Source organism: Lineus longissimus, chromosome 11 (genome assembly GCF_910592395.1).
Source record: "Lineus longissimus chromosome 11, tnLinLong1.2, whole genome shotgun sequence".
NCBI lineage: Eukaryota > Metazoa > Nemertea > Pilidiophora > Heteronemertea > Lineidae > Lineus > Lineus longissimus.
In genome coordinates, this window is record NC_088318.1 from 14,523,958 (window position 1) to 14,551,907 (window position 27,950).

Genomic DNA, 27,950 nt, shown 5'->3' on the forward strand with positions numbered 1-27,950 from the left:
TGGCTGACACCATTGATTGTGACAGTGCCTTCGTCAGTTGAGACTGTCTTCGATACAATTCATCAGACTGTGTCCCGGGCTACTGGCTGTGACAGTGCCAGGGACTGGCTCGGACAATTTAGGCACATGTCCATCAACGTGGCCGTCATCAGACATGACTTCAGGCTCAAGGACTCTAGGACCATTGGTTGTGACAGTGACTTTATGAGACATTGTATAGACATTGTGCAGTCAGGTGGGTGTAGTTGTTGACGGTTGACACCACCTACTGCAGCTAACATGGTTCTGAAAGTGGGGTTATTGTGACTGTGCCTTATTCAGTCAGGACTGCAACAGTGTCCAAGAGAGACGATTGTGGCAGCAGTGTCTTCAACCATATGACAGGACTAGATTTGACAACATCCAGAGGTGGAGAGACGATGCCTCAGCTCTGATAATATCGAGGACCACTGATTGTGACAAGAATCATGGCATTAATCAGAAAGTGTCTCGGACCATTCATTGATTGTGACAATGCCTCCATAGACAGAACTGGCTCAGACAATCTTGGACTAGTGATCATACCGTGCATGACCCTGGCGGCCGCAGAAAGGACCACTTGCTGTCTAATGCCTTTATCAGCCATTGTCAAGGACTGGCTCGGTTTATGTCCAGGACCACCGATTGTGAGAAAGAAAATTAATAGCCCCTTTTATAACATTATACAAGACTGGCTGAGTGTTTAGAACCATTGATTTTAGGAGTAGTGCCTTCAACGGAATTACTATCAGCCTTGATGAAATCAGTATGTACTCCTAGTCTTGTCAGTGTCCTCTGGGGCTTTAGATTCCAACAATGGGTGATTTGAATAAAGACTAGCAAATGCTTTTATCTAAAACTCCATGTACAATTACACTAGGCCTTTCTGTACAAAATTGAAGTAAAAGCATTTGCTAGACTTTATTCATATGAACCATTGCCTTCCACACCCAATATCTGGCTCTTACTGTCTGGGACCATAGGCTGTGATGATGCCTTCATCAGACAGTGGCTAGGAACTTTGATCGTGATAGTGCCTTCCTCAGTTGAGATCGGCCATGATATGGTTCTGAAAGTGGTTGAATGTGACTATGCCTTCTTCATATAGGACTGGCTATCAACACTGTCCAAGAGAGATGATTGTGGCAGTAGATAAGTGCGATGGTCTTATGTATCATCAGAAGTGGTGAGAATGCCTTAGCTCCGATCGTATCCAAGACCTCCGATTGTGACAGGAACCACCTCAATCAGTGTCTGGGACAGTTCATTGATTGTGACAGTGACTAAAACCTGGCTTGGACAATCTAAGACATGTAATTGCACTGTGCAGAAGTGTCTTCCTCAGCCTAGACTGGCTCTGAATTGGACCATTGATTGTCTTATGCCTTCATTGGGCACTGCCCTGGACTGGCTCGGACCACTGATTGTGACAGGGACAATTGCCATCGTCCTTGATGAAATATCAGTATGTATTTCTGAATGATTATTCGAGGCATTACCGGCAGTTGAGAAGGGCAGACTGCATTGATTCTTCGTGATAACTGCAGTCCTTATTAGCTTCGACAGCACTTTTGACCTGGTTGTGATCTGTACAGTCCGTGTAGATACTTTCAAGAGGTAAACGCGAGTCAAGTTTTCTTATTATCTGGTACACCAGCTGGACAGACTTACGCAAGAAGTGATCATATAATAACATTATTCTTGTTTGTTTCTTCAATAATTTCTCTTTTCCATTACCATTATTCTCAAACATACTAATAATTCAAATTTAAATAGACACCGTTTCTAAAAATTGACAATAAACATCATAGAGCTGCACAACAATTTTTTTCCATTATACTATCAATAAGTGATTTTCTCTATTCCACAAATATACAAGCCAGGGAGCCATGGATAGTTAGATTTAAAAGTGACACTCTGGGTGATATGAATAAAGAGTAGTAAATGCTTTTATATAAATCTCCATGTACATTTACACTTGGCCTTTCTGTACAAAATTGAAGTAAAAGCATTTGCTAGCCTTTATTCATATCACCCAATGTCACCAACTGAGGTCACTCCCATCTCATCTGTCAGTACAACAAAGCTTGCATACTAACTGCATATTAGTCAGCTGGAGACAACCAATTCAACCCCCTAGCTTCCGGCCTATAGCACCCCCTTAAAGCATTTGTGTCCATTTCTTGCATTGCCTAAACGCTGACATCAGATTGTCCTTAAGCGGACTCCTGAGCAAGTTTATAAGCATAGACGCTCCCTTTCTGCAAGTACATCTGGCTTGATATTGGGTCGGTTCGACGTTTTTTGGAGCCACCGTCGTGATCATCTATGCTGTTGTCATCTTGACAGCCAAAGCCACCACCCCCAGGAGTAAAGAGCTGGAATTGATCCTAAAAATATGAGAAAATCTTTTTGATTTTTAGTTGTTACCCAACAACAGACTGACAGAATAATCAATGACTGGAAAACGGAGAATCTGCTGTTTTGTTTTGACTTCTCCATCTTGGAGTAACTTTGTCCATTACTTAGTCACTAGTTAACCGAGTCAGCTGCCTGCAACACCCTTAAGCCGAATGTAGAAATAACTCGAGCTGCAGATGTCGGTCCTAAACATACAGTTGCCTTGACAATGCTGCAGACATTATATGCTTACCCCAGCTCGGACTGTAACTGAAGTTTTGCCTCCAAGATTGACACTTCGCCCGTCGCTGTGAACAAGGATGTTCAGCCCTCGCATCCCACAACCACCACCTGAAATTGTTGAGGTAAAGTTGTGACTTTAAAACTCTACTGAACCTATAAGGAAATGTGACTGAAGACTTCAGACAGTTCAAAGGAAATTTTGGAGGGCATGGACTGCCCTGGCCTCAATGGCCTTGGCTGGAATTGAGTCCTGAATGGAACTGATACAGAAAGGTAAAGTAGAATCAGTCTTTTAAGGAAACCCTTTCGACAGAAAATGCTGTAGAAATGTGTCCTGTTTACGCAAGTCAATTTGCACAGAAATGACCAATTTGAGACCAAACTCAAGTAGGGCGTCCTGCTAACAGAGGTGTTTGCTAAGTGAGGTTCTAGTGTACCTTGTAGGCCATAAGGTTGCATCACTCTCCTTTCTGTGAGTATGGATAACTCCAGCGTCTTCCTAAAAAGCAGTTCCCTGACTATGCCATCGCCTCCTCGGAACTTCCCTGCACCTCCAGTACCTGGGTTGAGACTAAATCGCCTCAGCAAGATAGGGTACCTGCAATAATGAACATAAATGCAGCTACCAAATTTGTCAGATTTCTCTTTTGAAGACATAACAATGTGACGATTTGATCGAAAAATGCACTTATTCTTGGCAAGTTTGTAAATGACCTAGCTACCAGATGTGCATTAGGCCTATCACAATCTACAAATTCTGGGTTCATTATTCAACAATTCTACCGCCCTTATGATTGGCAAGTTATATCTCTAGTACCTTCTCTCAATGATCTCTGGGTCTGTTATTCGAGTATTAGTCATATGAGTATGGATGCCACTACGACCGTCCCAAGTGGGGCCCTGGAAAGCAAAATAATTTGAAGTGTAAGTTCTTATAGTGCTGTATACAGCACAATTGCAATGCCTCTTAATGTTTTACATCAATCCCCAAGCTTTATCCAGAACCTCTCTGTAGAAACAAAGGAGCCCACATAACACACTATACACGTCTCTGTTGAAACAAAGGAGCCCACATAACACACTATACACGTCTCTGTTGAAACAAAGGAGCCCACATAACACACTATACACGTCTCTGTTGAAACAAAGGAGCCCACATAACACACTATACACGTCTCTGTTGAAACAAAGGAGCCCACATAACACACTATACACGTCTCTGTTGAAACAAAGGCGCCCACATAACACACTATACACGTCTCTGTTGAAACAAAGGAGCCCACATAACACACTATACACGTCTCTGTTGAAACAAAGGAGCCCACATAACACACTATACACGTCTCTGTTGAAACAAAGGAGCCCACATAACACACTATACACGCCCAACTTCAGGCAATTCTACGCATATTTTCAAGATATAATCAATCAAATTGGCATCTTCTTACCGCCCCAGATCCACCAGCCACTGTCTCATAATATCCGACAGACTCGTCCCCAAATGTAATGTTGTTCATACAACCCTGAAAAGTAGAAAATATATGGCAACTCAGCAGTGGCAATGTATTGCAGTTAAATCATATAGCCATGATCATGATGATGCCAACCACTTGATAGCCTATCTAGACTAGGCAAGACTAGACAAGACTAGACTACACCAGACAAGACTAGACAAGACTGAATTATACTACACAAGACTGGACTATACTAGACAAGACTACACTTATCCATCTAGGCAATGCGCGGAGTGATTCGAACCGAAGAAATCTTACCTGGGATGCCGCACAGACACCAAAAGCCTTGAAGACCACATCAACAATCCTCTGTGATGTCAATACGTTGCCACCGACAACCGCTGCAGTTTCTGAGGGATCGAGGAGGCTACCCTTTGGAATGATCACCCTGACCGGAGTCAAACAGCCCTGAAAAGTGGTAAGATACATTCGTATTAAGATTTTCAGACTTTTTTTATCAATGAGATTCGTTGGCAAGGGTATGGTTTAAGGGGAAGTCCCACGAACAGCTCGAGCTCAGATACTGAACAACAAACTCACTCAATCACTTCTGACTACTATAAGTATTTTCATTGTCTTACCTGATTAAGTGGAACATCATGTCCGACCATGCACCTCAGGCAATAGATCAGGGCTGACAGGGTTATGGCACGAGGCGCGTTACAATTACCAATCACCTCACAGCCAGTACCAGTGAAGTCGAAAAGCGCGCTACCCTGTAATATAACGACTATCATGTAACTGGGCAGCAACTAGCAAGGGATAGATTTCTGTGTTAAGTCCTGTGTATGCTTGTGTGTGCCACATTGATTAGAGACCAATTTGGCTTATATGCTTAATGCTTTCTCCTTTGACTGGAGAAGTGGAAAGCACTACGATCCCCATGTATTTAACCTAAAGGGATCCTAGTCCCTGCCTAGGTACCATGTAGTGTCTTATTAGATCAATGACTATTATGGAAGACATTGCATGTTTGACAAAACTTTTAACTGCTCGAGTTAAATGATGATTGAAGGACATGACATCATTAATACCTTTTCATGGTCGATATCTATCTTGAGCATAATCTTCGACCCGTCGTCCATGAAATCCTCAGCAAACAATTGATCCGTTCCAGATTTCGTGGCAATTTCCCGCAGCATCTCTCGGACGGCTATCTCAGCGTTGGCCTGAAAGTAAAATGAAGATTGTGAAATGCAGCAATTGTTCCTAAATCGTTGACATTTTACAGTTAACACCTTTAAATTCACTACATGAACCCTTCAATTTATACAATTCTAACTAACGGGACTAACTACTTGACCATTACGAAGCAACAGTTAATTATTTAGTTCCTTGACCTTGAAAGCCACGCTGGTTGATCCAGAAATACGATTGGTTTTCCCCGCAAGTAAAGCCTGGCCCTATTGCGTGGGGGTAAACAGCAGCGTTTACACCAAGCTATGAGGCTCCTCAAATGCATGACCCCATCATACCTGTATATGGGCCATGTAAGCCTGGACCACATCCAAGCCGTACTCATCAATCAGCTCGCAAACAAGTTTGATCCCCTTGTGGTTGGCTGCAACTTGAGCTTTGAGGTCACTGAGGTTATCATGTAGGTTCCTGGTTCCGCTACTGCCTGGATATTTAGCAGGTTCATTGAACTTGTCTATCACAGCTTGAAAAAAATAAAATAAATCTGTGTAATTGGCTGCAACCTCGGGCAAGCACATGACTTCATTTTTTCACTAGCTTGGTGTGGCAAACATCTTTTTCATTATTTGAACTCCTGCACTGTATAACTTGAACAGTGTTCCATCAAAATACATGAGATGTGCTATATATTTTTGGATCTACACATAAAATTTTTAAAAGTGTCGCCCAGGCCTACCTTGCTCTTGGAAAACACCCTTCTCCACGAGTTTAAACGACTTAAATACAGCACCCTCCTCATGGATGGACTTGGAATGTGGTGGCATAGACCCAGGCGTGATCCCTCCTATATCAGCATGGTGACCCCGACTCGCAACAAAGAAGACAGGTTCCTCTATATCTTGGTAAAATACCTGCAAATCAACCATGAATATAAAATGTTCTCCTCCAGTGTTTTCTTGATCATTTATGTATTCACTGCAGTTTCTAACCTTGAGCCTACACGTCCCATGACTTCTGCTAATTTTACTTTCAGGATTTAAGACACATTCGAAAGCCCTTCTTTGGCTGAGAAACTTGCATGGTCTACTTACTGGTGTTATCACAGTTAAGTCAGGAAGATGGCTGCCGCCTGCTTGGGGATGGTTACTTAGCAACACATCGCCACGGTGAATATTACCGGCCATGGCCCTCATTTGATATTGGACAGTCTCCTGCATAGCACCAAGGTGTACAGGAATGTGGGGGGCATTGGCCACGAGACCTCCGTCCGGGCCAAACAAAGCACACGAGAAGTCCAGTCTTTCCTTGAATAGAGAAAATAATCATTTCATATTTGAGGTAATAATGTTAAGTCCTTGAAAAGAGGAAAATATTCTAGGAGGTTCTGCCATATGCAAAGAGACACTGATCTTCTGTATATCTGCCTGTGTAGAATCTTGATTACAAATGTTGTTATGGATTCACTGGGTGAGGCACAATCATCCAGCCACTCGATTTGATGTCACTTCACATGAGAATACTGAGGAAAGAGAGGTTTGTTTGCAGATGTCACCGGCCAGATTCATGCCGGACAAGCTTGAAGCTAATGAAAGTAAAGGGTTATACATTGGACTAGTTGATAATGACTTTGGTAGAAATGGACAGACTATGGACAGACAGACAGCTACTGATCATCATGTACCTTAATGTTTGTTGAAATGGCTGTCCTCTGCAACACCCGTCCCATTTGTTCCGCCGTACTCATGAAACGATGTGAGAAGATGGAGAGATGGATTGGATCCAGTTCGGCTTCGATCTTCTTATGGTGGCCTTGACCTATCTAAACAGACACACAAAGATAACAATCAATAACTATTTCTAAGTTAAACTATCAGCACCCGGCTTCAAACATTTCTCACAGGTTGTCTGAATAGTTTTTCAATTATTGAGTAACAGGTAATCACATCATCACCTCTCAAATAATAAATGAAACTTTGCATTTATCAAGTAGAGCGTGTACAGTCAGGATATTGAGTGTAGGCAAGGCATGTTATGGAGTAGAGCAGTTGGTACAAATAATGTGATGGGCATGTACATGTATTCGCTTTTGACCAAGAAGCACATTTTCAAAAGCAGTTCCCTACCTTGATTTTGATATCTCCATTTCTGGTAACAGTAGCTATACAATCAGGCTCCACTAAAATTGTGCTGAAAAAGAAATAAACTTCCTCTCAAGATGACTAAGTGGCTTTCCCATTGTGACAGCTAATAAAATGGCCTCCCTTCCCCCTTTACAGAAATACAGGCAATTAAACCTTCTGTATGGCTGCAGAACAGGTAGATAGGTAGAATCACACTCATCATGGTTTACACATGTAGTACACTAGGTAGCATGTGTGGACCTCAATTAGAGTCCTCCCCACTTAACTATTGACCTGACTACCATGTGAGGTCCTTCTCTAGTAGTTCCTCCTCAATTTTAACGAGTATACTCACCTATTTGAGGACACGATGATCGCAGGACCCGGTAGGACATGACCAGCAAGCAATTTCTCGAGATTATAGATGGACGTCTCGCAGTAACCTTGTTCAAAGTAACACTGGGTAACCTGTCGAGAACATAAGCACAATTACAACATGACATAACATACATGTACAGATTTATATAGGGTGCCTTTCCACTGTGTAAACGTGTTCAAAGCTCCAACTCCTCAAAATGTCCCTCAAACAGCCATTTCTTTGGTGACCTCTGGTACAATGATAACTATCATCACACTACTCAACATCAAAATCTCCTTGACAGTACTGTTGAACCGCTCTATTCAAAGGACACCCTTGAGATTGACAAATGCTGTTTTTTGGAAAGGGCTACGTAGGTAGTTTTAAATATTCCTGTTGGTTGCGTTATGGTAAAATTGACACTTCTCACTCACCCCCTCTTTCACGGCTGGTGTTGTTGCATCAGGTATCGGCGTTTCTGTATCAATGGCAGACTTCCCAACCCCTCTTACTCTAATGTCATCAACGATGACCACGCGATCTGGCATCGTGAACCCAAACTCCCTGTTATACCTAGAAATAAATCAACCTCGTTGGATGTAACAGACATCATTACTCTACCATCCCCTTAAAAGTTGAAACAAGAGTTGACAACATTTCCAAAGAAGGGCTAAGATTTTCATTACAAGGGAGCCAAGTTCTGAAATTTACCTGTCCGTAAAACCTTTGGCAAAGTCTCCATAAGATGAGGAATTCTTGTCTGCTGGGTAGCCTTCAGCTGAACACATCAGAGCACAGTCTGTTCCTTGGTAACGCAGATGCAGAAAGGCCTCTGCTTGTATTTGGGAGCTGAAATGTGTCAATCATATTGTCAGAAGAAGAGTTATTTTTGAAAAGTTATGATGCCAAAGCTCCGACCAACGATGTAGTGGTATCAGAATAACAAAATTTGTTTGGAGAACACTTCCAACTTTTACGATCATGTACAGAGTAAATCGAATTTTGATGACAACACATTAGCAATTTTCACCAGAGAGGACTTCACAAATAAAACTTTCTTATCTTCGCTGACCACTTCACCTCATCATACACACGGCTGTTTCAAGAACGTGAAAACAAGAGTCAGATAATAGAATACCTTTCAAAACCTTGCGTCTTCAATTCTGCCACAGACTCATCCTTGAGATATTTTATTCGCTCATCAATGTGCGCAAAGCTATCTGGAAGCACAAAACAATGCGTCCTGAATAAACAAAATAATGAAAATTGTCTTGTTTTTCCATTCACTCAGTGAGACAGTCATTTGGGATACACTGTCTCCTGCATCTGCAATGTTTTCATACAGATTCCTTGTAGTTTCCCGATAGGTGGTCTCTTATAAAATGCTAGTTATGGCTACAAATCATCTGCGCTAACTGCACAAAACCCGAGCTTTGATAGGGTGCTTGGGTCCAGTGTATTATTTATCCCGCAAGTCATAAGTGATCCTTTGAATTTGATTGTGTTCTTGCTTCATTTATCAATATCAATGCCTACCACTGACCTTTTTGGTAAATACATGCGCAAGGTTCCTGGGCCTCGTGGACAACATCAGCTAAGGCAAGACCAAAGGCGGACAGAATACCAGCATACCTGAAATAACATGTAACTGCGGATGACAGCGGCACGCGGTGTTACATCACTTCCTCAAAACACGCATGGTCCATAACAGCTTATCACCAATGGTAAGCCACAATAGACGATGGCAACTTTGATCAGTGCATCGAAGTCTCGGAATGATTTTGTTTGGTCAAACCGTCAGCACCAAAAGGTTTGATAAATCTTCGGGCTTCTTTTTGTAAACATCTGGTGTGTCCATGTGACATGCTCACCTGTGAATGAACACGGTCTTCATGCCAAGGCTCCTGGCGATAGAACAGGCATGCTGACCACCGGCTCCTCCAAAGCAAGCCAGGACATGACGGGATGTGTCGTACCCCTTCGCCTAAAAAAAGAAAAGGTTTAACTTTTTTATATCTTTCACAGCAAAGAGGGTATACATTTTAACTCGTTGAGATGAAATAAACAGTCCTACATCATTTGTTACCTGGCATTTGTCACAATGCAGCAATAAACAACCTCACTATCAAATTCACTGGTGACGTATGTTATGCACCTACCTGAGTTAAAGCCCTGATTGGTCTACACATGGCTTCATTAGCAACCGTGATGAAACCCATAGCAACCTCTTCAGTGGTCATAGAATCATGTTTCTCAGGCTGACTCTTCAAGAATTCGTTTACCTAAAATAACAAGTGAAAATAATACTTTTTAAAATCTTAGAAGTGTGAAATGTAAAACTATGTTAGTAATTTCGAAACCAGTGCCCTGTAATTTGATGAATTTTTGCAGCCCAAATTATCATCAATTCGTAAGCCAAATCAAGTTAGTCCATGACAATAACGAAAAAACTAATCGGCAAACATGTACCTCAAGTGTAAGTTTCCTGAATGCTGCCATTGTGGTCTCCTTGTCAAGGGGCTCATCTTCATTTGGTCCAAATATCGTGGGGAAGTAACGCGGCAGGAGACGTCCAAGGCAGAGGTTGGCATCAGTCACAGCTAGGGGCCCACCTGCGATATGACATATTTTTGATCAGACACATAGAAGAGTGCATGGTGCATAACAGACTGTTGTTATTCTGAAGATCCAAATACAAACACAACATTTGTTTATGAAAACAATTTACCTTTTTTGTAGCACACTGGTCCAGGATGAGCTCCAGCAGATTCTGGTCCGACGACAAACAGGCCGGATCTAAAGAAGAGACGGGATCCTCCACCTGCCGCCACTGTATTTATATCCAGCTAGAAAAGATTGAGACATAGATTAGGAATGTTAAGAGTTTTAAACCTTTGGAACTTTCAATGCCTTTTATTCATGCAATGCTTGCCAAAAACATTCACGCCGTTATCCTGGGATCGGAGTCAACAACAGTGGTAGCTGTTATTCTGAGGATCAAGTCCTGCCAAAGTATAGGGGAAGATCAGATACAACCCATCCCGGCTCAAAGAATTGGTTTCATGATCAGCTTCTAAAAATATCAATCTTTTTCAAGAACATTTTGTCCTACCTGCGGTGCCTGTATCGTAATACCAGCAGTGCTAGTCTCAAAGACATGTTCATAGTTTCCGGCATAACGGCTCACATCAGTTGATGTCCCTACGAAAACAGAGGTCAGTGATAGTAAATCTTCCCGCACAAAAGTTTGACTGGAAGACTGAACATTTACAGGGCAATGAAAATCATAACTGCACAGCAACCACATACTCAACAGGAGCCTCTTGTGGTGAATCTTCCAAGAAGAACGACCCAGCTGTCCAACAGAGAAGTGGAAGAGGGTAGAGGAAGACATGCCGATATCTCATGCAAAGACTTCAAAATGAAAAATATAAGCGATACAAAATTGTTCAACTCACCACCCATGTCAAATCCAATTACTGGCAGCTCAGTTTCCTTCCCGTAAGTTGTGATTGCATAGCCGATTACACCTCCAGCAGGCCCAGAAAGGATGGCACGTGACCCGTAGAACCTATAAGTACAGGTATTTATAGTTATATAAAAGTGGCTCTTCCCCTCCTCCTTAATTTATGTCAAAAGTTTGTCTTGATGATAATATTCTTTTAGAAGTTGCCAAATTCGCCTCAAAGATAAATACATCTAAAGTTACTGAGTGATTTCAGGGGGGATAAGCATGCATCATGAAGTCAGGGCTAAACCTATCCAACATCTTGAACAAGCAAATTTTTTCTGATTCCAATAGGTCTACGAGATTCATAGACAACTCACTTTTCCACAGGGGTTAGGCCTCCATCGGACTGCATGAAAAGCACTTGGATATCCTACATAAAATAAAAATGTGACAAAAGCACTTTGACAATGTTTGTGGTTTGAGAAGTATTCCCTTGAGATTTTCCTTAAAAATCTCCCAATGGATGTGTTAGAGCTTATCATGTCATTAACCCTAAGCGCTCAACTCAGTATTTTTTTAGGATGAGAGTTCCCCGAGTGGGATATATTCCAAGTAGTATTGCAAAATTGCAATCAAATCAATGAAAGACCTGGCTGTGGTCACAGAAAGAAAGATACGGTATTATTAGGGAGACTATAGTCATAAACTGAAAGGTCAGATTAAGTTAGATAAAGTTGCTAAAAATCAACCCTCTGGTGTGAGGGGTATAATCATCGCTAAGAGAAACTTAACTCAGATCCCTGACTTTTCATACTTGTCATCTAAAGAACAAATTTGATCCCACAAGCTCCAGTCCAGTTCCCTTGGCCTTAAACATCTGATACTTAACCCGCAACAGGCAAAAATTTACTTGTCAAGAGTGAAAGGCTAGTAAAAACAACCACACTCTTAGTAAGCATACCTTCAGGTTTTCCTTGAAGCCTGAACAGAAACCATTGACATATTTCCTGATGCAGGGTGTCAGGTATGCATCGGCACTTGCTGAAAAAAGTTCAAAGTGAACGTTAGAACAATAGGCCAATTTGTTCAGGAGGCAAAAGAGGAGTGTCTCAACATAACTGAAAGTTAATAGAGAGGTTCTACTGTGTTCTGGTATTACCTGTATATCCTCTGGGGACAATACGGACCATCGGCATAATCTGAGAGGAAAGGGACACATGGCTAAATCCCATCTGTTCAGCAATGGTACCAACCTGCTTCTCGTGGTCATCATAACTAAAAGAGGGAAGATTTTCAAAATTACTAGACATAACAAGGTAGGAACTGTGAATTATGGTAAACTTTTTGACAGAAGAGGGCGACAACACCCTGAAAAAATACATTTTAAAATATGTCATGCCACACAGCTATTCTCAACACACTTCCGCAATTGCTTTAAGATCACATTTTTGAATTTTATAACCCCATGGTATATCCGGAGATACAATATTATTTGTTGACGTCTTAGAGAAGCGTGCCTTCATCAGTTTACACACTTACATTCCCCCTCGCTATCTTGATCAACTTATTTCTGCTCAACTTACATATACGAATGCATCAACACAACTGCAATACTACGAATGCCTTTTTGGAGGAGTCTCTTTAAGTCAACCTTCAGCTTGTCTTCATCAACTCTTTGCCAAATTTCAACACCTTCTCCTGTCCGCCCTGTGACATGTTCAGCATTTTCTTCCTTGATTTCACATTTTTCCTGAGAAAGGATGACTCTCTCTTCAACTTCAACCACATCTTCATAGAGAACATCTGGTGTGATTATCTCCTATAAAAAGTGGATGAAATTGTTGTAAGGGTTTTCAATTGCAGTGCCAGACTATGCATTACTCCCTCATTTGGACAACAGAACTTTTTGGTTTTTTTGCTGAGACAACCAATATCTGTAAGTTAAGTATCTATTTACCAAATCAAATATATTTGGCCTGGCCTGGTTGCCAATGTGTAAAAGGTCTTTGAAGCCCTTGGTGATGACTAGGGCCATCTTTTCCCCCTTCCTTTCCAGTAACGCATTGGTAGCAACAGTGGTTCCCATCCGGATCCATCCAATGCTCGAGGTGTCCACACCATCTGATGGTGGGAATGGTCTGCCTGTTTCCTGAAATCATAAAATCAAAGGTAGGCCGACTTCCTGCAGACGCCAATCAAGAAAATGACAATTAGTTTGTTTTTTTTTGTAATCTTAAACCCCCACCTGGGGTATACAAGGTCAAGGTAAACAGATCACCTTATCATTTGCTCTTGGGTACAGCAGTGATAGGTTCTCGTAGTGCATAATGCCATGCATTATGACATAAGGACTGAGAGCTGTCTCCCATCACTAATTCAAAATCTGAGGCATGACTTTTTTTGAACCACCCTGTATAATTTTGAAATTAACCTGTTCGAGAATCCGCCTAATTCCTTCCCTCGGGGCATCAGAATAATTGACAGGATCTTCTGACAGCAATTTCAGGACCCTTGTTTTACCATCTGGACATTTCGCCCACACATCAGTGAATGTTCCACCCCGGTCAATCGCAAATTGGAACCCTTTTGGCATTCCCATCCTTCTGTTATCAGCTGTTCCAAAAATGACCTTGACCCAGCATAAATGTACTTATTTCTCGTGTACTTATCCAGTGGGAGCAAATGCGTCAGGCAAAACTAATCGATCACGGATTATCAGATAGGGACATTTTGCATTGGTTTTCGGACTGCACATGACGGACCCAAATGGAACGATGGGCGTCGGACTCGTACAATGTTAAATCCCGGCAGACCTAACCGAAGCATTGTCCATGGTTCCAACCAAGGAGGTTCTATTTTAACAATACCTTCTCGATGCGGGTCTTTGTGCAGGAATCTTAATCCTGCCGTTGTCCTCAACCCAGGATAAGGAGTCTATTAAAATAAGGTCGAAAACCAAAGGGTCTGTTTGCAATGCGATTTTTTCCAGCCAGATCCCTTTGGCCAGTTCCGAGTTCGTGAGAGTATAAGGGCTATCCGACAGTGGATGAATGAGAAAATTTTGTGCAAAAATGGTTTGAATAAAATCAGTTCGATGTTTAAAACCTGTTTTGTTAATGTTAATAGCTATCATATACTGGGTAATATTGATAGCGTTATTGGGGTAATATGGACTCAGATCCATGTTAACCCCATATGGGTGCCCATAACATCCACATATAGGGAATATGGATTTTTCGGGCCCATTAAAGATCTATCGATGATCGGACTACAACCAATCTCCAACTGGATATAAATTTAGCCTATCCGAGGATCTAACGGTTCAACCCGTTGCATGTAGGGAAGACCCTATAGTTAGGGCACGAACCAGTATTTTGCTTAGAGGGTCCATATTCCTGAAGGGTTTTGACATCCTACGTCATAAACTGTGTTGCTAGTTCAGACTGTAAATCTTATTTGGGTCGAATTCGAACTACTTTCTCTCATAAAAAGTTTTATTTTATTAATAAATAAAAAATATGATCTTTATAAATAAAATTTGACACTTACTAGTCGATTTTAAGATGATTATATGGAGAACTACAAATGCAGCGTAGGGCATCGCAGGATTTGTGGTGCTGCGATAGCCTCACAGCAAAAGAAAGATTCTTTCCTGATCTCCTTCCGTGGTACTGCTTTTCAAGATGGTGGCAACCGACTAGTTCCAGAGGCGTTGTAAGGAACGAAATCAGCGCCTCTAGTGTCAAGATTAGGACTGACGTTCACTACCGGTGTAACAGTAACAAATGCCCCCCCCCCCCTGGCCCTATTGTATTCTGCAATATGGTTCTATAGAGACCCAGCTGACCGTCAATAGCTCAGAGATTGAAGCGCATATTAGAATCCTTTGTTTCCCGGGCATTCTATCCTAGGACATTTTAAACTTCTACACCGGTAAGTCGACATGCCCGTGGTCGGTCTACTGCATCCGGAGTGTATATACCCACCCCAGGGTGGTAGGCCTATTAGGTGAAGGTGGAGAGGAAATATTCCTGGCGGGGCCCCCATAAAGGTTATTTTCTGGTCCCTCCGGCCCTCTTTTGAAAATTAACTTGGTAATAGGCCTACGCCGTTAAATGAATTCTACAGCCAACTGGGAAGAAAGCCCCGCTACTGGAACACGCGCAAGTGTACATCCTAGCACCAGTGGTTTTCAATATACCCCGTGTCTCGATATTTCGATATAGGATGAATAAGGACGCCCGTAGGAGTGAGTATCAAAAACCTAAGCTTAGGATGAGGTGTGCAATGCAGGAGTTCTTCGTTTCGCATATCCCCCGGAACGTGCATTATTCGACCTCATGAAGTGCTTACCAAAAAAGGCTCCAAAGCTTTTTATGTTCTGATGAAAACAATTAACTCCAATCGAATAGAACCTCGTACTGCTATTCGTTTGTTTAATAGCTTTATCAGGCCAATTCTCATGTATAACTGTGAAATTTGGAGTTTCGCTTTTCTCAAGTCACTACTTATTAACGACAGCAATAAATTTGTCAAACAACTGGATCGTTTTCCATTTGAGCAATTATTGTCTAAATTTTGTAAATGGATCTTGGGTGTTAATAGATTTACATCAAACTGCGGAGTGAAGGCAGAACTTGGACAATATCCTTTCCTTGTATTTATGTTCAAACATACTTTTGATTACCTATCTCATGTTAAAAACTCCAGTAATACAATCCTTAATGAAGCTTATGAAGTTGACAAAAAGCTCACTTCGTCCTGTAGTATCAACAAATCTGTATCGGCAACTATTGATGTGTTAAACACTAAATTTCAGAAAAATCTCGATCTCTCGTCTAGTAGTACTTAAGGAATTGAACCCGAGGCGGAGGACCTTGGTTGAGTTACCAAGACACTCGAGGGTGGAGCTAAAATACAGTCCAAACCCGAGCCGACAGGCGAGGGTTTGGACGAAATTTTAGCTCCACCCGAGAGTGTCTTGGTAACTCAACCAAGGTCCGAAGCCGAGGGTTCAATTTCTATTCTAAAATACCTCAAACTTAAAAAGATAGGCCACGAAATAACTTGAATATGTGCGAATTTGGCAAATTCCATCCATCGCCTGCCCGGAGCGCCGGTAGCGCCGTTGTTTACATTATGTTACGGCAGCCCGTATAGGAAGTCCGGATCGGCTCGCTCAAGTGACGCTAAAATCCGCGCAAATGGGCTATTTGGAGCGTTTTTCTCAGCAAATATGTGTAGTGCTCATTAAAAAACTTAGGGTGGTTGATGCTTCCTTGGCTGATTTGTGTTTGAAGCAGTGTTTTGAGAGCCTCAAACTTCTGAAGTGAGCTGTGTGCATGGTTCCACATTTTAGTGCAACCCGAGGGAACTTGGTTGCGTGTCCAAAACACTCCACTCTCAGAACGAGGCTTATGCATTTTCCATTTAAAAGTTGACTTTACGGTACCAAGGTATTTTAGAATTATTGTTAGAGGGACATCGTGCAAAAAAGTGGAACTCGTCCTCAATAACGTTACACCCAAAAGGACAGAGACGCTTTTCTAACTGAGTACCAAAATGTCTACCTTTTTCGATGAGTAGGTTGTGATTGCTAAGGCGAAACTTAGCCATTTTTGAAAACAACCCCCTGTTTTTTAGAACATTAAGGTGGGGCTCAAGTTGGTACTCAGTTTTAAAAGTTCTGTAGGTTCTGAGTTTGTTTTTTTGACTAGAATTTGACCTTTTGTCATTTTGTAATACAGAGAAGAAATGAGAATGATACAATAATTCGAGTGAATTTGATACATTATTCTAAAATACCTTGGTACCGTAAAGTCAACTTTTAAATGGAAAATGCATAAGCCTCGTTCTGAGAGTGGAGTGTTTTGGACACGCAACCAAGATGCTCTACCAAAGTTCCCTCGGGTTGCACTAAAATGTGGAACCATGCACACAGCTCACTTCAGAAGTTTGAGGCTCTCAAAACACTGCTTCAAACACAAATCAGCCAAGGAAGCATCAACCACCCTAAGTTTTTTAATGAGCACTACACATATTTGCTGAGAAAAACGCTCCAAATAGCCCATTTGCGCGGATTTTAGCGTCACTTGAGCGAGCCGATCCGGACTTCCTATACGGGCTGCCGTAACATAATGTAAACAACGGCGCTACCGGCGCTCCGGGCAGGCGATGGATGGAATTTGCCAAATTCGCACATATTCAAGTTATTTCGTGGCCTATCTTTTTAAGTTTGAGGTATTTTAGAATAGAAATTGAACCCTCGGCTTCGGACCTTGGTTGAGTTACCAAGACACTCTCGGGTGGAGCTAAAATTTCGTCCAAACCCTCGCCTGTCGGCTCGGGTTTGGACTGTATTTTAGCTCCACCCTCGAGTGTCTTGGTAACTCAACCAAGGTCCTCCGCCTCGGGTTCAATTCCTTAAATTAAGAGACGAGTTTCTCACAAATATAAATTTTTATAAATGTAGTCAATTATTTTCAAATCTGGATTTTTTTTCTATTATGAGTAGTACTGACAACAAGACTATTTTAGATACTGCTATTTTTATCTCGAAAGCCTTTGAAGAAAGACAAACAGCTCTTCAGGGGCACTAATTAATAAGTCATTGTGGTCTCATTTTAATTACCATATACATGTAACTTTCTTTTAAAAATATTTTTGTATGTGTTGTATTTGTATATATGTGCTGCCATACTGTCTTATCCTTTGATAGTTGTGCAATAAATTGAATTGAATTGAATTGAATTGAATTGATATAACGTCCACGTTCGTTGACGCTTCGGGGGGATGTGTAACGAAACGCAGTGCAACACTATAATAGACGATCATCCTGACGTAACCAGTGATTTTCAATATACTCCCCCTCTCGATATTTCGATGTTTATTTTGTATACGAGGTAGGAGTACAGCAGAAAGATAGACGATATAGAATTCTTTTAACAGTTTATTAGGGTATTGCTTTATTTATAATCTCTATACAGTGGAAATCGGTTACCTATAAAGATTAGACAAGATATCCTCAATAGTTTGAGTATGCATGCAAGCACGCAATTCCCGTTTGTCCCATGACACACACTTGAACGCTTAAGTGTTTAGTTTCGGTACGGGTATCGGTATTAGATTTGATGTGTGGTATCGATACTGGTAGTGGTATCATAATTAGTTTCAGAGAAACCGAAATGATCCTTTTGTTCCTGGTATTAGAGGTAAGTAAATGCATAAAACAGCATATTATTTTGATAAAATTGTTTTCCGATAGTCACGTATTCTGTATCATCATCTAATTGTAATTTTTATTAATAGTTATCGATGTAAAGTCCACCGTATTGTACCAAGAGCAAATTTTACTTCCTCCGATTTTCAAGACGATTTTCATAAAGCTTACAGTCTATGAGTGTTCACGTCCAATCTCGGTCTTTCATTGGAAGTGCCACTCACCCTGAGGAAATCAGGGTTTAATGATCGCCTCCGGCCTTGCATCCTGAGGAAATAAGGGGTGAAAGGTCCTGCTCTCCTCAGCCTCCTGATTCGACCCCTTACCGTTATCCGACAGGAGTGAACACGATAGGATATAGGACACTGTAATAATTCTCCATTGAGACCTGTAACTTTTCATGCATGCATTGGCGGTTTTCTTAACTAGAACTTCTCAACTTCAGTGACAACGCTAGATGCCTCCCAAAGAAAAGAAGCTACTCCGGAGGTTTTTGTTCAAGTGCCTCGATGAAGGACACATGAAGGGAATAAGATGGATGAATAGGGATGAGAAGACTTTTCAGTTGCTATGGTTGCATGCCAACAGTCCAGAATGGTGTGAAGAAAATGGCGCATTGTTCAAGGTTAACTTTTTACCTTTATTGACAATTATTATTGCCTTCAATTTAGAAATGTACAGAAAGGACAGGTCTTAATTCTGAAATGTCGTTTGTTGAAATTCGTTTCAGGTTATGAGAAGTGATGACAATACATGTTGGATAATACGTGTCGGCCTACTGTATAGGCCTACCCCAGTAATGGCACGGCTTAACCCGCCGGCCCATGGAGGAATTCCTTTATGGCCTAATGGTTGGCGCGTTGTCTCCTGAGTTGGAAGTTACGCAAAGGGAGAAAATGGGCCTAGAGCCAACTTTTCAGAGAGAAACTTTATGCTCCACAACGAGGGTCGAGGCCTATCAATTAGACGAGTGCATGTTTTTAACTCTCAAGTACATATTTGGAGAGGTATTGAAAAGATATTTGCTGTGGCAAGTCTACAGATATAAAGAAATTGTTTGATGAAAAAATTAATTTGAATTTTGCTAATTTGGTAATAGGGGGCGTGTTTTGAGATTTTTCTGCCAGTTGGCTGAAAAGAGTGGAAATATCAATGTCTGTCCAATCTGTCGATTATCAGTTTACTTTTCACCATTTACTTACCCGACTGTCCGGAATATCATAACAAAATTTCAGATTCACAACCCCACGCAGTATTTGAAGCGTCGCGGTCAAACATTGACAATTGAACTGCTAAAAGGCTTAAAACTAAATGGTGGTCTTGCCTCGTGGCGAGGCAAGACCACCATTGATTTTTTAAGCCACGGATTTTTTTGATAATCGACAAATTAGACAGACATTGATATTTCCACTCTTTTCAGCCAACTGGCAGAAAAATCTCAAAACACGCCCCCTATTACCCAATTAGCAAAATTCGAAATTAATTTTTTCATCAAATAATTTCTTTATATCTGTAGACTTGCCACAGCAAATATTTTTTCAATACCTCTCCAAATATGTACTTGAGAGTTAAAAACATGCACTCGTCTAATTGATAGGCCTCGAACCTCCAACCTATGAATATTCATTGGTGGTCTTGTCTCCTGACGAGACAAGACCACAATTGATTTTTTAAGCCTTTTAGCAGTTAAATTGTCAATGTTTGACCGCGACGCATCAAAGAACGCGTGGTGTTGTGAATCTGAAATTTAGATATGTTATTCCGGACAGTCGGGCAAGTAAATGGTGAAAAATAAAATGGTGATTGACCACGGAAATTTTTTTTTAATCGACAAATTAGACAGACTTTGATATTTCCACTCTTTTCAGCCAACTGGCAGAAAAAACTCAAAACACGCCCCCTATTACCCAATTAGCAAAATTCGAAATTAATTTTTTCATCAAATAATTTCTTTATATCTGTAGACTTGCCACAACAAATATTTTTTCAATACCTCTCCAAATATGTACTTGAGAGTAAAAAACATGCACTCGTCTAATAGATAGGCCTGGACCCTCCAACCTATGAATATTCATTAGTGGTCTTGTCTCTGACGCGAATCAGTCCCGGGAGCCGACATCTTTTTTAAGCGCAAAAGTTATGATAGATTTGCCTTTAAATACCTCATACCGTTTTCGACGTTCTCAACGGCCAAACGTGTAAACAATTCTAATTCATTTAGGAATGGGCCATCTACAAAGGACGGTATCAGCAACAACCTGACGGAACGATGCCACCTGATGATTATACGAATTGGAAGGCCAACTTCCGGTGCGCTATAAACAGATGTAACGATATCAAAGAGATCAAAATGGACACTGGAAATAAGGACTTGAAAACTTACATGTTTATTCCAAGAAGGCATGAAGGTAACGCAACCAGGGTACTCAATTGTTTGACAACATATGTATACCTTCAAGATGAAAGTTCGTTCTGTTGGGAATGTTATGTATAAATAAGCTTACATTAAAAAACGCATCCAAACTGATTGGAATTTGTAAGGGATTTTTTCATCTTTACATTGTACCTTGTTTTGACAATCAAATGTCGTTAGTGTTGGAGAACAAAAATGAAAGTTCTTCGTTAGGATAGTGCCGATCTCAGGTGAAACCTGATACACACCTGAACTCGCGATCGGACAGTTATTGAGCAGGCCCACTTCAAGGCCTACGCATGTCGATGTTTTGCTCGTGAGAATGCTTCCAGAGGCCCGTATATCGCACTGGGCAAAGATGTCTGGAGACGATCGCGAGGAGGACCCGACTAAAGTTGATTGCCCCCGAATAAACCGGAACATTCATTTGCTCAACATTTTGTTGTATAGATCAATGGGAAATATATCAACCGTTCCCAAACTCAACCTGGCGAAATGAAGACGGTGATGAGAAAAACGTAGTTTATACTACCCCAACCAGCCAGAGTACCACACCACTGTCATACCAAGCTCGAATGCCGGTAAACACGGTAGGTCACCACAAAAGTTCTCTGTGTGGTGCCGACAATTTCACAGAATCATAAACCATAGTATACGTTCCAACTCTACTCGCAAATGTACTTTCTCAGGGAAATTAATATAAATTGTGTTAGTTTTTCTTCCCAATTACCCTCCATTTCAAAAAAAGAGAGAGCTGTTTCAGTTCAATTTCTCAATCATATACATGTAATATAATCAATACAACACATTAGCTGGAGGGTTAAAGTGCAAAAATTATAGCAATGACTGTCACTGTCAGTGAGTGACTATGACATCGTAAGTTTAGATTAGGATATATATTGAATCTGGATTTGGAAGACTGCAGAGACATTATTTTATAGTCCCACGGATTGCATGGCGGTGCATTTTGACGTTTATGTATAAAAATGTAGTACGTATGTTTTTTTTGTATTTCCATGCAGGACCCCTACGCTACTGTGGCATTCGTCAGTGATGCAGAAGCCCAGTATCTGCCAGAAGTCTTGGAAAAGTTACCAGGTAAATGACCACGGCAAAATTTATTAACCTCTTACAATTTTGAAGCATGCCAAATAACGGCGTGGATGATCGGTCGCTTTGCCCGTCTCTCCTATTCACGTGAATTTCTGACGTGAAACCATTCGAAAGTCAGCATCTGATGCCGACTGTGCTTCGACCTAGAAAATGGAAGAAGCTAAGTTTGGGAGAATCTTTACCAAAATATTGTTAACAGGGAGTAAAGGGAGGAACGGCCGGCAATGACAGAAATATCAGAAAGTGAAATAGCATTGAGATTCAAGGTCTGTCACCATTCGTCCAATATACTGGTCATTTTAATTGCAGTGAGCCCTCCCGCATCTCTACCTACAGATGATTATAACTTTGAGATTCCCAGTCCTCATCAACTGGACCTCCTCCAGCAGATGATAAACGAAAATGGTTTACTAGACCTGCTTCAATGCCAAAGTGTTGATGATAATGAAAGAAACGTGAACAGCCTGATGGACCTGGCTTCTATCGAAGCACCTGGCATAGGTAGGCCTCATATGGCTTACTCAACAAACTATTGGACTTTTTTTTTAATTGTATGTTTAATCAACATGAAAACTTCAAAGTTTCATATTACGAATACATGTATACAATATGCCCACTTGATTAAGCGATCAGTTGATGCAGGGTGTCAAAGAATTGCCATTTTGGTAGGGTATAAATGTTATTTGTGTAAAATAACAGTGGCTGATAAAGATCATACCATGATAAACTAGGAGCTGTAGGAATATGTTTGAAAAAAGTTGCACCCAAAATATACATCAAAATTTTTGATGTATTTGCAATTTAATTACAAGCTTTTGAAAAAGGGGTATCAACATGACAAGGTATTTCATTGCATCCAACTTCTTTCAAACATATTAATACCTAAAGCTTAATGATGATACTGTTTTCTTAGGCCACTATTATTCCAAACCAAAAATAATAACCCCAGAACTAATATTACGGCAATGTTTTTGACACGCTGTACATGTACATTTACAACAAGTTATTGACCTGTCAATATCATTTCGTAACAGATCCACAGCATGCAGGTTCCAACGTCTCTTTACCAGATTCCCTCTCTCTGGTACGCTTCGTTAACACCAAACCTGAAAGTAAGTATCAAAGCTAGGGCATCTTGGCCTGCAAGATTCTGATATAGCAGTGGGTCCAGTCGGGATTGAAATCGGAATAGTCAAACGCACTGAACTTTTCTATTCTATGTGCATTTTGATGAGAAGGTAACTACTTCGGTAGAGTGGAAGGTGATGGCAGCCGATGGCTTGGTAATGATACCCTTTTTTATCGTTTTTGTCTCTCCCTCCTCTATCTTGTGTTCTGTTTATTTATTGGCCTATAAGTGCTTGGAAATGCCGTTGGTCGACTATCAGAATGAAATTTTCTTCCGGGTTCAGATTCGTATTTGAAGGGAGATCTCTTGAACGCCATGCACCTATGTTTCTTTTAGTGATCGACATGATTGCTTGGTTGCGGTACAGGGAGAAAGTAGTTGAAAAGAAGTACATCCGGTGCGACAGAGGTTTCAGACTTATGAACGCTGATGGAGAGAGACGATCACAGATACCAGAAAAGGTAATTATCTGAAGAAAAGATTACTTAAAAAACAATATTTCCAGCTTGTAAGATGTTATTTCCTTAATAATAGGCTAGTACAATTACATTTGTTTATGTATGTAACGGGTCACCGTGTTCTCATTATGGACTTATTGCGCGATTATGGGGTTGTAACTATTTTGCTGTATATTGTCACGAGGAAAGAAAAGCACGCGACCTAACGCCGACCTATTTATGTAAAGTGATAATTAGAAGGTTAATAGTTCAGGAAATGTTAATAAATAATCATTCCATATCGTCTTTTGAGAGCATTTTTAATTGTAAAAAATATATGCCTACGTCACAGAGTCTCTGCAATGGTCATTTTATCACAGTAGTCTCGCGCAGCCAGAAGTTCTTTACTTATAAGTCTGGCGCATGCCAGCCTTTCTTTATTCGAGACGTTTTCCAGCACGATGTATGTGGGCAGAAGCAACACTGCGCAAGATTACCTCGAGCAGGTGCTAATAATAGATTATGCTAATGAGCATACCTTCCTCATTGAGTTTTCCCAGAATGGCCCATATCGCGCAAAGCTCGGGACGGCATGGTTGTCTGTTGACTGTGCTTTAAGGGAGACTGGCACATGCCTAGTCTCTCTTAAAGCACAGTCAACAGACACCCCTATACCCCCTCACACTCGGAAACCACAAACGCCCACCCCTTCTTGCTACCTTAATACTTCTGGTTTATTGTGTGTGTAATAAGGAATTACAATTTAAGGGCTTACCTTGACTGGATGGGGACGGAGAGGGGGATTGCCCCTCGCCCTTTTCAGAAAAACAATAACAATACAGACATCAAAAAGCTATAAGCTGCAGTCTTGATTTTAGGTTGACTTGGAGCACATATGAATTGAAGGCAATTTTATAATTGTAACGTTGTCTGAAACATTTTTTGTTTGAGATATAAGTATATTACAAAATCAGAGTGTTCCCGTTACACGTTAGTAAAGTACATGTACCACTTGAAAAACTTCGCGATTCATATCTTCCAGTTTAGTGGATGCTCGTTGCTCGGCACCCCTGCTGCATGTTTCCATGCCCACCGCAATATTGAAAACACTGAGCGTATCATAAAATTTATAGGGAACGGACTGCATCTATTCTGCGACAAAGATGGAAACATATCCGCTACGAGACTCACCAGGTAACCCATATCATTCAAAAATCAGCCTTCGCACGTGAAATAATTTAACCAATATTCCGTCAGCAACTGCTTCATTGCCCGGTCAGTAAATCGGGGCTAAAAGCTGGTCTCTCGACAAATATCCCTATAAATGATAACGGATGTCAAAGGTATGGTTATAAGCTACCAAATACATTTAATCATGACGACCTTGGTGCAGAAGGGAATCCCTGATAACCACCACTATCCTCCGATAAATTCCTCCCCTCCCAACTCAATATTATTATCATCATATTGGATTTTTTAGTTGCCGAATATACTATGCTGATCCTACTCTCAAAAAGGCTGCTGAACCACAATTGTTGCCAAGGAGACAGTCAGTAAAAGTGTTTGACAAGGACGCCTTCAACAAGAAGCTGGCCGACTGGGAAAAGAATGAGAACAGTGGTGAACGGCCAAGCGTCAGTATCCTGTTTAGTCTGGGCGAAAATTGGTCCCTGTCGAAGCCCATCAACAAGTGCTACATGAATTTAATGGTCGTCCATTGCTACAGTTGGTCCCAACTGGGGAGCGTAAGTTCTGTGATTGAAGCGTCCATCCCAAAACATTTATTTATACATGTAGGTTCCACAGTCTGATGATTCAGTGACCCAAAACGCTTTGGGAATATGACGGACTTTACATGACGTACATTTACACATGTACAACGACTCTTTCAAATGAAAACGTTATTCTTGCTCACTCATAAGCGCTTAAAACGACTGTCTGTGAGTAATCAAGTTGGCCAATATACACCGGTCGTCAAATCCACGATCAAAGTCAAAGTCACGTTATTCCTAACGGTTACGTTATCTCTTTCAGTTAAACCCATTAGAATGTTCATGTTATGACTTAACGCTTTCGTTAAAGCTAACGTGGTTTTGAACAACTCAACCCTGGTTAAAATGCCGTCACATTATTTCCATGGGAATAAAGATAGGAGAATGAATTCACAAAATTTTCCATACAAAAATTCACCTTTGCAATGAAGATAAAACAATTCATGCGTAATTTATACTCCGAGGTCGGTCCAATGCGTCCGGAGTGAAGCGCAATTTACCGCTCTTATGTTCTTGACCTTTACAGTAGATGAAGATTCTAGTTCCATTTTCAGGTCAAGGTCGCCGAGACTGCACAGTTCGAAGAAGAGATGGAAGGAGCATGTGCTGCTATAGAGGGCTTGCCAATAGTCAACATGGTCCAGTAACGAAAACGTTGTGAGCTCCAGAAGACATCTATTGGTTCAACAAGAATTTTTCTTGTGCGACAATTGCGCATCCTGGTCCCCTATTCCTCCGAATCCAGAATGAGATGCGAAAACCGCGGTGGTCAAGATGCAGTTTTCGAGGCTATAATTGACATTAAATGAGATGTACCATTGCGTATTCGAGACAGTGATTCACATTGGAAATGAATAAACAGTAGGAGGTCGTTTAATGAGCCCTGGTCCTACCGTGCTTTAGTACTAAATAAATGTAATAATAGTCTATTTAAGTTCCATATTGAGCATAATTTAAGTTAATACAATGCGATACAGTTTACTGATAAATATCTTGATCATGTCGCTTTGACATAAAAATAATATAATACTCATGTATGTACATTTTTATGTACAATACATTACATAGAGCACTACTAAGTGACGTCATCACAAGGACGGGGCGTCGCCGCTCATCTGACGCAAGTTTTGTATCGTTGTGGTCGTTTTGCCATGTAGCCAAAAGCGGATGGAAACGAAACCATTTGGAGCGATGCGGCAACGGAGAGTAAACTTCAGTAAAGAATGACACGGCCATTCTGGTTGTGATGCCGTCACCTGTAGCAAACCGTAATAAAGGTCTTTAAAAATAATCAGTGGTCAATTTATATTTACATCAAGGCCCTACGATTAGTCAGCAGACGAAACCTCCCTTATGCATGGTGGCGTGTGATTGCCAATGCAACTGATGAAATCGATTGTAAACTACATTGTACATTATACACCGTTTAGTTACGTGCAAGTTACGCACGGTTAGGAACGTTACCGGTACTTCTAACGTTAACAAGTTCCGCGCGGTTAGGAACGTTACTGGTACTTCTAACGTTAACAAGTTCCGCGCGGTTAGGAACGTTACCGGTATACTTCTAACCAGTCATGCCAGTACTATACTATTCCCGTCGCCGCAATAGTTTACCGAAGAGCAACAAGTGGTTTACGCTATTGACATTAAATCTGGCCAAGTATATATCCAGATTGATTTCGATGCATCATGCCGACTTGCCGGCGGTGAACATCAATCCTGAAGTCGCACAACGACGGTAGATCGGCATGCGATGCATCAGAGCAATGACCTTTGACCATGAAGGCAGCCGTGAAATCACAGACCAGACGTAACACGAAGGATTCACTTCTTGGTCGCTTCCACTTCCGGAAGTTGATGTAGTCAAAGTGTGCTGCGAGCGTTCGTATAAATGTATTTATCAATGACCCGGGATTAATTCCATAAAGCTTAGACGCGACTCTCATCTTTGCCAAATATTCCGTGGATTTGAATACAAAAAAATACAATCGAAGCTAACGATAAAACCCCGCCGAATACCTCGATACAGAGTCTTGCTGATATTTCTGAATCCGAACTGGGTTCGTTCGTTCCGTCTACATAAACTCGGCAAATATAGCTCGAAGACCATCGGTGTCGCTCTATATAACAGGAGCCCAAGTATTGGCTGTCAAGAATTAGCCCAGCCACGCACCAGCACAGGAAAAAAGCCGCCAAAATGGCCGCTCCGATGACAATAGCGATGGAGCAGACGTGAGCGTCCTGTGGGCTTTGCTGATCGCCTGAAAGATTGCTGTTGGCCATCCCGGCTATGATAAATACCACACCGCACCACAAGCCTGCTCCAATGTAGTATCCAAACGGTTGGTAGACCAGAGAAAGAGCCCCGAGGACCGCCACTGTTATTCCCGTCAGAATCATCAAACAAGGACAGACATCAATCATTTTGGACAAACATGAGTCCCCATTTTCGACACGCCCCCGACCACCGGATGTGACGACACTGACCATCGCCCGTCTACTTCTCTCGCAACGATCTGTTGCACCTTGTTCGACGCGGAGTCTATCACGGTCTGAACTCGGAGCATTTTGACCAAACCGACCAGAAGTCGAAAGGTTACAGCCATGGATGTCGATTCTCTTGTTT

At 41.3% G+C, this 27,950-nt stretch overlaps 2 protein-coding genes across 2 annotated transcripts; one reads left to right on the top strand and one right to left on the bottom strand.

Moving 5' to 3' along the window:
• Positions 1-1,705: 1,705 nt before the first annotated feature.
• Positions 1,706-13,862, bottom strand: LOC135495956 (5-oxoprolinase-like). The gene is made up of 30 exons (XM_064785005.1): positions 13,673-13,862; positions 13,199-13,390; positions 12,825-13,060; positions 12,401-12,516; positions 12,203-12,282; positions 11,619-11,671; positions 11,249-11,361; positions 10,903-10,991; positions 10,519-10,636; positions 10,260-10,402; positions 9,950-10,072; positions 9,662-9,774; positions 9,334-9,422; positions 8,929-9,010; positions 8,502-8,639; positions 8,225-8,363; positions 7,788-7,900; positions 7,436-7,499; positions 6,994-7,131; positions 6,404-6,616; positions 6,049-6,223; positions 5,651-5,835; positions 5,210-5,344; positions 4,757-4,891; positions 4,434-4,583; positions 4,110-4,184; positions 3,479-3,561; positions 3,099-3,259; positions 2,672-2,769; positions 1,706-2,408 (listed from the first exon to the last, which is right to left on the bottom strand). The coding sequence occupies exons 1-30, from the start codon at positions 13,838-13,840 to the stop codon at positions 2,235-2,237; spliced, it is 3,891 nt and encodes a 1,296-aa protein (XP_064641075.1). The 5' UTR covers positions 13,841-13,862; the 3' UTR covers positions 1,706-2,234.
• A 4,508-nt stretch (positions 13,863-18,370) lies between these two features.
• Positions 18,371-26,615, top strand: LOC135496059 (interferon regulatory factor 5-like). The gene is made up of 11 exons (XM_064785169.1): positions 18,371-18,452; positions 18,906-19,085; positions 20,682-20,868; positions 21,324-21,463; positions 21,896-21,971; positions 22,296-22,487; positions 23,021-23,098; positions 23,452-23,576; positions 24,595-24,746; positions 25,033-25,297; positions 25,879-26,615. The coding sequence occupies exons 2-11, from the start codon at positions 18,918-18,920 to the stop codon at positions 25,969-25,971; spliced, it is 1,476 nt and encodes a 491-aa protein (XP_064641239.1). The 5' UTR covers positions 18,371-18,452; positions 18,906-18,917; the 3' UTR covers positions 25,972-26,615.
• The last annotated feature ends 1,335 nt before the right edge of the window (positions 26,616-27,950 follow it).

Bases quoted from the DNA above. Each gene is read 5' to 3' on its own strand.
- LOC135495956 (XM_064785005.1), bottom strand. From the start codon at position 13,840: ATGGGAATGCCAAAAGGGTTCCAATTTGCGATTGACCGGGGTGGAACA. The intron at 10,403-10,518 runs GTAAATTGTTTT...GTCATATCGCAG, and splicing joins ACCAGTGTGCTACAAAAAAG to GTGGGCCCCTAGCTGTGACT. The intron at 6,617-6,993 runs GTACATGATGAT...TCTCTATTCAAG, and splicing joins CCATTTCAACAAACATTAAG to GAAAGACTGGACTTCTCGTG.
- LOC135496059 (XM_064785169.1), top strand. From the start codon at position 18,918: ATGCCTCCCAAAGAAAAGAAGCTACTCCGGAGGTTTTTGTTCAAGTGC. The intron at 22,488-23,020 runs GTAGGCCTCATA...ATTTCGTAACAG, and splicing joins TATCGAAGCACCTGGCATAG to ATCCACAGCATGCAGGTTCC. The intron at 23,577-24,594 runs GTAATTATCTGA...CATATCTTCCAG, and splicing joins GATCACAGATACCAGAAAAG to TTTAGTGGATGCTCGTTGCT.